This window comes from Charadrius vociferus, unplaced genomic scaffold (assembly GCF_000708025.1).
Source record: "Charadrius vociferus isolate BGI_N301 unplaced genomic scaffold, ASM70802v2 scaffold359, whole genome shotgun sequence".
NCBI lineage: Eukaryota > Metazoa > Chordata > Aves > Charadriiformes > Charadriidae > Charadrius > Charadrius vociferus.
The window spans coordinates 1,917,323-1,929,957 of NW_009661369.1; the positions used below are offsets into that span (position 1 = coordinate 1,917,323).

The window sequence follows — 12,635 nt, forward strand, 5'->3', positions numbered from 1 at the left end:
TCTAAACCTTTACCTGTGGTCATCAATTAAGGAAAACAGAGAATAGAATATAGGAGCTTAAAGACAGCTTTTGCAGCTGGAAGTAAGAATAAAACACAAATGGGAAAGAAAACTCTCTGGCAGCTAGCAGTAATTTCTCAGCTATGGAAACTAGTGATAGTCACTAAAGAAAGTGGTTGGTTTTCTTGGAAACCACAATGGGAATGGTGTCAAAGTGTTAGTGGGTTTACTGTTGTCTCCGTACCAGGAATTCTGACAGGGTGTATTTTTTACCATTAGATTAGTGGTAAGCAAAAATGTATATATAGTGCTTTGTATCCTGCAGTTTTGGCAGGAGTTATCAGAATTATACTGGCTACACAAGCCTCATTTGGACTTCCCGTCAATTACCAGGGTAATGGGTGATGCCACGAAGACACAGTATGTGTGTTGGACACAGTATGTGTGTCAGTCCTCCTCTGAGTCAGGAGGACTGGGATACATCCACTGGCGTTGTTTTTAAAATAAATATAGATCCTGAAAAGTCTGAGTATACATCACTGTGTAGAATTAAATGACTGGTGAAGTGACTGGTTTGTTATTTCCTTGCCTCTGTATGGGTGAATCAATTGACCCTGACTGCATCTACGCTGCAGATGGTAACTTTACTGGATTGATCCATTCACACAGTACATGGCAAAGAGCTCTGTGAGAAAAGAAGGGGAGCTCTGAAGCTGGAGTCCATGTGGCATCCATCCACGCTCATCATAGGTTATAAGGTTGTTATCCCAGCTGGCCAGGTAGCCTGCAGTTGCAGACCCACACGGTCGACCCATTTCTTAGGGTTTTTGAACACTTTCAGCTCAGAAACCAAGTCTCGTTTCATCCTTCACCTTAATTATGAAGAGAAGTTTCTGTAAAAGTTATTCTCAGCTTAGCCAGAAGAATCACCTGAGCTTAGTGCTAAGCTTAAAGAAATCCAAGGAAGTATTTCCAAAGGTATCTAAAACTCCCCTTTCTTCCAAAGTCAGGTATCTAGCAGTGAGACCTTCCTAGGAGGCCTGAACTTCCAACGCACGGTTGAGGAGCAGTCACAGGGACAGTTTTCCCCCAAAGCAATAGCTTGTACCATCAACAATGGTACAATTACCTTCAGCAATGTGCAGCAAATCTGCCTTTAAAGCTCACCACATCATTTTTGTCATCATCCCACTTGAAGTTAATAATTTTCTACGACTTGAAAAAGCCACCAAGTAAAGCTTCTGATTTTTGTTAAAGGCAGATGGCTTTTCCTGTTTCAGATAAAGTCTGCCTAAGACACCAGAGAAGAAACAGCTGCCTCTGGTCATCCACACAGCATGTGTATCTAAGGGCAGTTGCCTCGTAGCACTGATCTGTTTGGAGTTTTACACAATGCCTGTCCACATGCGTACACATTCAGATCTCCGATAGCTTAATAAAAGTGGACAAAGCAACATGGATTTCCTCGCAGCTATGAAAGCAAGTTCCTAAAATTGAAGGGACTGGCTTAATCTGGAGCTGCCTGACTGCATAGCTAACAGCTTGGCAATTAGAGAGCTACCAGGATTCGTTTGTATGTGTGGGTAGGCAACTAAATCAGCCAATTTTCAACATGCATGCACACTGCTCTGTCTGTTGGCTCCGTCGTGGCTGGCTGCTGTCGTAGCAAAACACTTTGTGCCAGCTGAAAGATGCTGGTGTCTCCTAAACCCTTTTTCCTTCTGCTTTACCTGAAAACACAGCACGGTTGATGTGTGGAATCGCACTAGGGAAAGTCACTGCGGACAGACCGTGACTCACACGTTTGTACCGAAACTTTCTGTGGTGCAGGGTCTCTCTCAAAGCAGCTGACATCCCAACGCTGCTGTTCATTTTCCTCAGATTGGGACAGATCTGGGTAGCACTTACGCAATTCATTAGCCATCAAGACTCACTATGGAACCAGTTAGCAGCTGAAATGGTGTAGCTGTTGCTGTCAGCGTTTCCTGGCAGTGGGACAGGGGCCAGCTGCTCAGCCAGCCCTGTTGCTAACAGACAGGCTGGGTTAGCTGGTATTGTGCCTCCTGTCAAAGGCAAATGCTTTGTTATTCTATTGAATCCATCAGTTGGCCAGGGAGAAAATCACAAAAAAATACAAAAAATGAAACAAATAAATCTGAAAACCAGTGTTTAGTATATGTGAAAGTGACATTCATACACCCTTGCTGTTAAGACAAGACATGAAAATCCTGCAAAACTGTGTGAGTATTTATGTTTTTACCTTATTACACGTCTTGGTTTCATACAAATACTTTCAGCTTATTATGCAAATTAAAACTCTTTTTGATTTAAGTGAAATCAACTGTACAGTTATGTTCATTTGTGGTCGAGAATTAAATGTCAAGGACAAATGGGAAGTATAATAAACACAACAATTTCAAAAAAATCTAATTAACTGTCTTAGTTCACTGCCTTTCTCATTTAGAGAGCTTCTATTATTCTCATGCCTTTGATTAAGCTCTTTTGGAAAAACCCAGAGAGCTCCAGCTGTCCATCATAATCGATGAGCTCAGCTAATTGCATCATACTAGCCAGTGCCCTTCATCAGATAGTCAAGACTTTCATGAGCATTCGTTTAGTGCCTGCAGACTTGACATTAACAAATTAAGCTGTCAGGAATACAGGTGGCATAGTGCAATCAAAATTTATTCCTCCTTCTTGCTTACTGGGCCATTCAGGAGAAGTAATTTTAGCATCCAAAACCAATAAGCTAAGACAGAGCACATTCACATCTCCTTCCACTTAAACATAAATCAGCACTAGAGAAACCCAGGATTTGAAATATTCCCCATCAGATGATATGGCCATAGGTGTGGTACAAGAATCTAGACTTATAAATGTTCTGAATCTGCCTCGCTGAACCGTTTATGTTACAGGGCAACATTTCTCTTTCCCATCACAGTAGAGCAGTTTTGGACTGCAGTTTAGGCTTGCTCTGCAAGCCAACTAAGGCTGTTTTCAAGCACTGCTGGCCCAGAGCAATTTTAAAACTTGTGCAATGCTTAAAAAGGGAATGACTGAGCAGACAGAGCCAGTTGGTGTTGGGATGCCCTCCTATGGGACACGAAGGGCTGGATAAGATTGTTCTTGCACGTCCAAACTGCTGTCTTTCTGCTACATGTAGCACAAGGGGATATGACAGGGTAAGTTCAGAGATCAGTGGAGGCTATAAAACCCACCTAACTTGCCGGAAAACGAGCTGCACTGAGTGCTTTGCTGCCCTGGTTAGATTGCCGGTGTTCTCAGTATTACTTCAGTTAGCTCTGTTAGATTACAATTTTGCTGTCAACTGTAGGTGACATACACCTTTCTGGCCACCAGCATGCCTTTGGAGTGCGTTGGACAAACTTGAAGGGATCTGAGACAATTTCTCCTTTGTGCTGACCGTGCAGGATCCATGGGAAGCATTTTGACTGAACTGGAGTATATACTTCTGTGTGACTTCATATCCAAGGCTAAGTTAAGCACTATTGGATTCGGGAGAGCTGTTAACCAATTTTCCAGGGTCTGGGTTTTTGGGTGGGGTGCTGTTTTTCCAGTTTTGGAAAGCTCTTTTATGGGGACTTCTAGAGGGGATGTAAAGTTCAGTGTGGATTTTTATGCAACTTGTTTTCTTTAACCAATGTTCCGTCATTATGATCAAACAACGACTGATGAGGAAGGGTGGGGAACCTCCCCTGGAGGGAGAATGGAGAATTAAAAAAAAAAAAAAAGAAAAGAGATATGAAACTAGAATCAGACAAACAAGTTGGGAGAGAAAGGGAAATATCTGAAGACTTCAGATGGAAAGGAAAGTGGTCAGTGTAGGTCAAAGCATAATGCAATGGGAAATGCTGCAGTGTATAGGAATGCAATAATTAAATATGCCAGTTTATCAGGGTGTGAGTACCAAAACCAGGTTGAGGATGAGTGATTAGAAATAAAGAAATCAGGCTTTTTTTGCTTTAACTTCTTTGTTGTTGTTGTCAGAATAAACTCTTCCTGACTTGACCAGGATGAGCAGATAGCCCCTTGTGCCCAGAATTTCAGTGAAGGACACAAGCTAAAATCAAGGAGAGGAATCATTATACTAAGAGGGAAGCCTCACAAAGGAAGTGTTGTAGCTTTGAGGACTGTCTAATAAAGGAATTTTCAGAGGCAGTTAAGGACACAAATGAAATCATGAAGGATTAGCAAATGAAGAAGTATCTTTCTGGAGACTTGGAGAAGGTTTGCAAGGAGAATATCAAAAGGAAAAAAAAAAATAAGGAAACTTGAGGTTGGGATAGACCTCCGCTTTAAAGAAAGGATTTATCTGAACTGCATCATTATTTGCCTATCATTAGCCTGAACATGGTTGAATTGTGCAAAATTAATCTTTCCCTGTGTAATCTTTTTCAGAAGTAAATGAGTACACAATTAAAAACAGAAAAAAATCCACTCTCCACATCCTAGACTTTCTGCATTATGCTGGAGTACCCAGTGATGATTTGTGTCTTCACTAATACCCAGTGCAACTTCAGTAATTATAAGAAAACACTGGTTTCCCTATCTGCCTGTAAATAAGGTCGAAATATGTGTCCGTCTAAGAATTAATCTCTACCCTGTTAGTCTGACTTTGAAGCTTATTCCTATCAATTTCAAAAGAAGCTGGTGACACTTCATTAGTCAGGGCCGTCCACTCTCTTCTGCATGATGTTTTGCTGTTCTCAATAAGATCTATAAATAACCCCAATAAATGCATTCTTGCTGTGCTACAGTGCCATGTCTTTCTCCATCAATGTATCTACTGATATTAAGCATCGTCATCACCTAGGAGCAAAATATGGTTTTCCTGTTCCCTCCTAATCTTATTCCCTTCAGACTCACACAAACCTACAGGTGTGTTTGATAAAATCAGGGACACTTCCATTGTCGAAATAATATCTTATTTTTTGAAATTTCTCACTTAACGCTTTATTTTGTTCTAGCAGAAGGTATCACTTTCCTGGCTATAACAGACTGAATTGATTTGTCTTGGCTTATTTTATCTTAAAAGATAAGCAGACATGCCAAGAACTTATATGGGAGACCATCTGGAAATACCAGGTGCTGGATGTGCAAGCCAAGGTGTCAGAGCCAAACACTGGGTCACAAGAAACTGAATGATTGGAATATTACATTGGTCCTCTTGCCACAGCTGAGATGTCTTGAGAGTTGTAACAGGAAAGGAAAAGATTCAACCATTCATCCACAGAAGATGGGAAGGACAGTCTTGATCCCTGCAAATATCCCCTCACCCTCATCTCTCCAGCCCCACCTCCTCTAGTCCACTCTAATTCACTTTTTAAGACTACTAAGACTTTGCTATCTGTGCAACACTATATGTGATGGTGTTTTCTTTTCTCATGCACCTTTCTACAACAGGAGTTGAGCTAACAACTCCTCTTACCACCCACTCAGTAATTTGTGTAGAGAAGCTGTCTCAGAAGCAGACAGAACCTCAGGATCTGTAAGGAAATAAGCAGATAATATCATTAATGGTAGTATAGCATCGCTTATAATTCAGGCTATTCAACAGGAATAATGATATCAAGAGTACCAAGGGGTTCAGATATGGGTGACAAAAATGACCAAAAGTACTGAAAGGCTTTAATATTAAAAAGGTATGAAGATGGTGCTATTGCTTATTGATTACCACTGGGGAGAGGATACTTCATTGGGAAAACTACTATTCTAAATCTGACTGACTTTTAGCAGCCAGCATAGACTGGATTTTTCAACTAAATTATCCAGTATTACATGATGCTGTGGCTCATTTCTAGTCCTACAAGGTCTAATACCATTCCCAGGGACAATGCTTTTTGCAGGAGAGGCAGCTGTTTCCCTGTTGCACTCTGGAGGTGAAAATCTTGAGAAATCTTTCTCAGTAAACAAGCTTGCCTTTAATACTGTAGTACTAAAGAATAATGGCATTTTCATCAGACTTGCAAGATTTTGGCATGCTCAACTGAAGAGTTTTACAGAGGAAAAAATTGGGCACTAACAAGTATCAAGGCAGAAAAGAAACACTATGAGGTTAGTTGAAAGCAGCTTGGAATCAGCCAGATCCCAGTGTCACCAGTAACTAATAACATGAAGGATGAAAGTAGTTGGCTTTAAAGGGTTGTCATTTGGGAAATTCATTAGATGATGCCGTTAAGTAGTACAGGAAAGAAGCAAAGAACACGCATGTGCTTCCTTGCACCAGACCTTCAACTTGAGGGCTTTGAAGGTATGCTGTCCTTGAACCCTACAGCATAAATTCTATCTTTCACCTGCAAGCTTAGACTTTTTCTAGTATGACATAATCCAAAACACATGAAATAAGTTAACAAAAGTGCTGTTTTGCTTGCATAACTGAGAATTTATTAGTATCTCTCTTTGGCACAAACTGTGACAGACAAATTATTGCTTGTTGCCCCTCAATTGACATAGGTTTCTATTGCAGATTGTAGATTGCTAATTCATTTGATTATACATAGATATGCTGCCAACATCTTCTAACCTTTACAAAGGTACTTTGAACACTCGCTCCAAAACATTTTGGATCACAACCATCAGTCATCTGTCAACATTTCCATTGGACCACCATGCAACATTATCAAATGTTTAACTGGTAACACTTGGCACTAAAACTCAACAGACTGCTTGCAGACCTCCCACTGGGACATGACAAACCACGAGGGGCCCACACACAACAGCTTGAGGTTGGTTAATTTGGAATATGTTATTTGTAATAAGCCTTCCACTGGATTCTTCCTTTTGTCTTTCACTAATCCTACTGTCTATCGCAGTGAATCAAAACCAAATGTTAAAGAGGGGGGAAAGAACTCATAAAAAGAACAGAAGATGATACTGTGAAAACAGAAGGAGAAACTCCTGTTTCTGTACCCTGCCATATTGAAGAAGTCCTGTTCCAAATCTGAGACTGCTCACGTAACACACCCACATCATCTCTGCCAAGGAAAAAGAAACTGGAAGTCCATCACAGCATAAATTTACCTTCAGAAGCTTGTGGTTTCATGAGCACCCTATGCACCATTTCCATTTTTCTGAATTTCTACACAAATCTGCAGTTTTTGAAAAGGAATACAATATTTTAAAAGATTTAAAATTAAATGCAAGGAACAGATTTTGCAAGCAGCTGTTTTTTAGCAAGGTATTTCACTGTATAGCAATATTTAGGGAAATTAATATATATATAGTATTTTCTGCTCAAAAGATTTTGGTTATTATTTTTCTGGTATGGGACTGATATATTTGTGGTGAGATTTAGATCTTGTGATCTGTAATGAACTGTGTCTTTCCTGATTTCTTGTCTTTCATAAGAATAAATTCTTTATTATTTAATAATTTTACCATTTGAAGTTATCTGTATTTCCTTCCCTACATAGATTCATAACATGAGATTTTCCAGATTTTTAATGCCTTGGGCCATTGTGAGATTTTTTTAAGGATCTGGTTTCCCATAGACATTTAACAGACATCTTCCTCCTTTTAAGACTTTGATCTTGAGGATAATTAAAATCTTACCTCTTTCAAAGTACTATAAATTAACACTCAGAACTCTTTCACAGGGATATGAATATCTTTGCTCTGATTTTACATAAAGAGATGTGATGCATAACGGTGTTGTTTTCACTTGGTAACTTTTGCCCATTTCAAGAATGGTATTTTCTTTTTTCTGCAAATGTGTTTGAGGGGGTTTGCATTATTAATAACCTACTGGGTGGGACACCTTCATCATAGACTGAGGTTAATTTTATTACCTGCCACATATGTGTAATAAAAACCAGGCTTTACTTGAAGAACTTGTAATCTAAGCATCCTTCATGATATTTCTGGGGGTATTTCTTGCTCTGGAAAAGCAGATGCATACTTGAAGAAGAAAGTCCCTCAAAGGCATGTCCAGGGTGCAGATGGTCAGTTCACTGTGCTGAGCAAGGCTCGTGAAGCTCACAGTTGCTCTGATTGACTATATCTCATTCGCATCTCATTCACAAGACTTCCACATTCACCACTGTCACAGGCAAAACAGTCTTGACTCGGGGCATTTCACATAATTTAATTTATTGGAAATAAGTAAACAGAAATGTTTAATCACTTGTTTAGGTATTGAGAAATGAGTGAGAAAACAAATCATTAAATAAACACTTGGAGAAATACCTTCCTTCCCTCTTCCCAGGCTCAACTTCTGTCCAACACCTTCCTAGCCCCTTCCTGATCTACACCCTCCAGGCTGTCCCTGACCTGCAAGGGTCACACACAGGCTGCACTCCCTCAGGATGTCTCTGCCCTCATGTGGGTCACCCTCAGGTGGGCACCCTACCCAGCAACAAGTTTGTCCTTCCAAAGCTGCATCACCAGCAATCTCCTCAGCAATGTCCCCTACCACTTCTCCATTTTGTTTCTCAAAATGCATCTCTTGACGTTTCTCCTCATGACTGCCCTTTTTGCATCCTCATACCTTTCCTGTTGTGTTTCCTCAGTGCACCCACACGTCTCTACTCCAGCACTTACTGCCCCAGCAACTACAGCCCTTTTTAGCATCTGTTGGAGCAGAGAAGCCATGTTTGGGGGTATTGTGCGTTGTTTCCATCCATTGTCAAGCCAGCTGGACTGGCCCAGGGCACCCTGCAGCTGCTGTCCCCTAAATGCTGCTATTGGTTCCCAATGCAACTACTTAGTTAAGCCCAATTGTGCAAACATGTAAGCCCTGAACTCTTCAAAATCATTATGTGACTTATACACATGATTGCAGGATCTTGACCTAAATTAAGCATGCATGAATACACTCCTTTCACCATCCCTGCAATAAAAAGACTAAAAAAAAGTAATTTTTCAGGGTTTAGTAAGTCAATTAATTTTAATTCCTTGAATTAATTAAATTGTCAAAACTATGAATCACTCGACATAATAACTAGTACCTACCACTGGTCTCCAATTCCTCTTACATATTGATACGTCTTGCGATATACTCCCAGTCCTAAAGTGTACCCCAACCATATCACTAGGCAGATGAAAAGACACAAAGAAACCTTATACACTCTGCAAATTACTTTTTTGAAAGGAGCTCTTTTAAAGACTCTTCTATTCTGAAATTTTATTTACTGAAATTCTCCCAAAATGTTCTGGAAGGAATCTTGTTCTTCATTGTTGCAATGCGATCCAGGAAAAAAAAAAAAAAAAGAAAAAGAAAAAAAAGGCAGAACTAATTGTAGAAAAACAGTGTTACACCTTATTTTTGTTCCACTATAATTAGAAGTCATGTTCTCCAGAGCCAAAACCATAACAGCTAATGACTTCCTAGGAAAACTAAAGCTCACAGAGCTAGGAAAACCCTCAAGAAGCCATTTAACACAGTCCTCAACCTGAAACAATTTCAGATTTATCCTTTGTTAAATTTCTGTCTTTGATGGATATTGAACCAAGGATCTCCCATATCTTCCTCTCACACCTATTGCCTTTAAAATTATATCTCATTTTCTGCCTTTACCTTTCAGCTTTCATCTTGATATGTTCTTCCTGTGCTCAGAGGTAGTCTCAGTTTTCCCTTCCCATGTGTTTCTTTCTTGAGCTTCTGGTTCAGAAAGAGCTCACAGTTTGGCCAAATCTTCTTGTCTTTCCTGTCTTTCTGGTTCACATAATTTCTTTACAGACCACTTATTTTCTTCAATTCCTTTTTCTGCTAGGCAAGAGAACATCCCTCCCAAGTCTCTGAATTTGTTGAAGACTGACTGCCAGAAACACGTAGATTTAATTTTCCTGTTCTTCCCATCCAAAGGCTTACAAACCCTAAGTAACTGATCCCCAAGTTATCATTCTCTGTTGGATTGTCAACAGTTCCTCCCTAATGCCTGGGCACAGATGTAGAAGATTGTCTGGTGGTTGCTTTTTCCAAAAAAAAAAAAAGTATCCAAAAAATTCTCACACATATTCCAGTAATTTGCTGCACAATTCACTAGATAGTTAAAAATCTCCATTGCCACCACATAAGTAGTGATTCCATCACTTACTGCCAAGATGTTTTATTCTCTTTCTTGCCCCCGCTTTAATGTTATCTTTACACCTCAAACTTGTCCTTGTAGCAAAAAGCCTAATGGGAACCTCATAGGGTCCCTGCCTGGGGCCTCCCTGGTCTTCTGCTCCCTGAGCCTTCAGACCTGCTCCAGGTCATTCCCAGGAATAACATTAGCAGAAAGAGATAGAAAAGTCCTGGCAGCCCTCAATAATACCCCACCCTTAGGCTCCGAGAAGGCAGCATGCTTGCCACCATATCAGGTCTGAGTAACAGAGACATGTTTCCATTGTTCTCAGGACAGAATTACCTACAACCACCATTGCCATCTTTTATTTCCTCCTCCAAATCTTGGTCCTGAACCTCATAGGCTTGGGTCCCACAGCTTTTTCTTCTCTACTGGTGTAATACGTTGTCCCACAAGCTTGAGTCACCTTGTCTGCTCAGCTACATCATTTCTGAAACAGCATTTCTGTACAGCATTTATGGGCCCAAAGCTGTGCCTACGGATGTGTAGAAGTTAACAGATCACCAAAATCCTTTATTTTACCCTTAATCCTTTACTGACTGCTTCCTTGGTTCATAATTTCTTCAATCAGATAGGAAAAGGGGAGGGAGGAAGAAAGAAGGAATCTGTTCCCAGAATGAAGCCCAGTAAGCCAACTTATGTTAAGAATTAAGAATGAAGCCTGACAGGCCAGTGATGCTACAAACCCCTGCACACAGGAAAGTTGAGGGACAAGGTGCTAACCGCTTGGCTGCAATGGTGAACATTAGTATAATTATACCCTGACTTTTTCCCCAACCCTAGCAAGGGTTACTGCGTTGTCTTTTTGAGATTGTAGTCATAAAATTAAGTCAACTGTGGGCAATATATTCAGCTCGCTTTCATACACACACTGCAAGCCTTGTTACCAGGGCCTCACAAAGCATCTCTTGAAAAAGGAATACAAGATGCTCTTTGTAAATAAAAGTTCATGAGTCTGAGTAATGAAGTCATTTTCCAAAATCACAGTGAACGATACTCTTTTTCACAAGCCAACGAAGCTGAGAGGTGGGCTTGAGGGAAAGGATCTGAATGAAGCATGTTAGGGAAACCACTTAGCCCTATTAGCCCATGGCACAGCCAGGCTGTCTCCCTCCTCCTCTCCTCCTCCTCCTCCTGCCCACAGACTCCCCCTCCCCCATGCCAAAGTAAAAGGTTGGTTTAGCCGTTTTTTTAATAAGTTTGGCACCTTTCTGCCTTCCACTGAATAAACTGGAGATGTTAAAAAATAAAACCCCAAACAAACAGTCATGAGAGTCAATGCTTCGTGTGGAGCAGTCAGATGGAGTTAGGGGGGTGGGGTGGCGTGGGGGGCGGAAAGGGTGACCTCACTTTCTGAATGGCAAAGTTTGAGTGGGAGGGTCTCGACATGAAAGGTAAAAAAGGGAACGATGTGAACATGTGAAGGAAGCCAGAGCACCGAGCAGAGCGTCAGTCTGTATCCTGACAGGGGGAGATAAGGTGGCTGGGGAGCCAGCGATGCTTTCCTGGAATACAATCTCTGTTTGACACTCTCTGCTTAAGCACTGCCCATCTGTATGTTATTGAGCTGGAGCCTCTGGGGAAAAAGAGGAGCCACAGGCACAGAGAGTGAACGAGGGAGGCAGCAAAAGCGCTTTTCTTCCCTCCTTTTCCTTTTTTTTCCTTTTTTTTTTTTTCCTTTTTTTTGTTTCCTCTTTTAAATCAGGATCTGGTTAGACTGCCTTGAAGTGCCACATCTGGAAACTGAATGCTGAAAGAAAGTTAAAATAACTGAGGCACCACTAAGCCAAGGGGGGCTGATTGCAGAAGAGGGTAAACAATTACTGAGACGCTAGAAGACCACTGCTGGATGTAAGGGGAGGAAATGGCTTTGATCTCCGCCTGGCCCCTCGTTTCTCCTATATTATTCTTTTTGAGATGCTTCTCCTCCAGCACAGCCTCGAGTGAGGGAGGCATTTTTCAGTTTGACTTTGAAGGTAGCTCAGCGGTCAGCACGCAAGAAGCCACTGTTATCAGAGGGCAGCAGCAGGCAGTAGCTACTGGAAGTTGGGTGCCTTTTGCTGAGGTACAGTAACTCCCTTCTCTCTCTAGTGTCTGCGCTTTTCTGCTTTCGTATGTCTGTGTTGAAGCTCCCATCTGGTTAACGTTAGCTTAATCATTCATCCTTAAAGCGATACCGGAGGATTTTTTTATTTTTTTTTTTTTTTGCAGGGGGTCTGAGACGTTGCATTTCGGGACTGGAGAGATACAGTTCAGACTTCAAAATGTACACATGCCCTGCCTGCTGTGAGCAGACAGCTGCTGTACTTTGCAGTGAGGCTGGCTTAGCACGTCTCCGACTTTCCTGCCAACATAACTAAACAGGCCTGTCCAAACAGAGCTATTTTACAAGGGTTAATTGTCACAACGCTTTTCTGCTTGCCTTGCTGTAGTTCCTGCAATTGTAACTCACTTAAACTTCCAGAAAGAGTCTGTCTTTTGGTGGCAAACACTGTACTGTTGAAGTTTGTGCTTTTGTCTCTGAATGCCACAATCTGAAGTTCCTTCTCA

The 12,635-nt window shown here is 41.1% G+C and overlaps 1 protein-coding gene across 1 annotated transcript in view; it reads left to right on the forward strand.

The window, feature by feature from the left end:
• Window positions 1–11,949: 11,949 nt before the first annotated feature.
• Window positions 11,950–12,635, forward strand: part of LAMA4 (laminin, alpha 4) — a 105,947-nt gene continuing 105,261 nt past the window's right edge. The window contains exon 1 of the mRNA XM_009893607.1: window positions 11,950–12,150. Coding sequence (XP_009891909.1) covers window positions 11,950–12,150 — 201 coding nt within the window. The remainder of the gene's footprint in view (window positions 12,151–12,635) is intronic.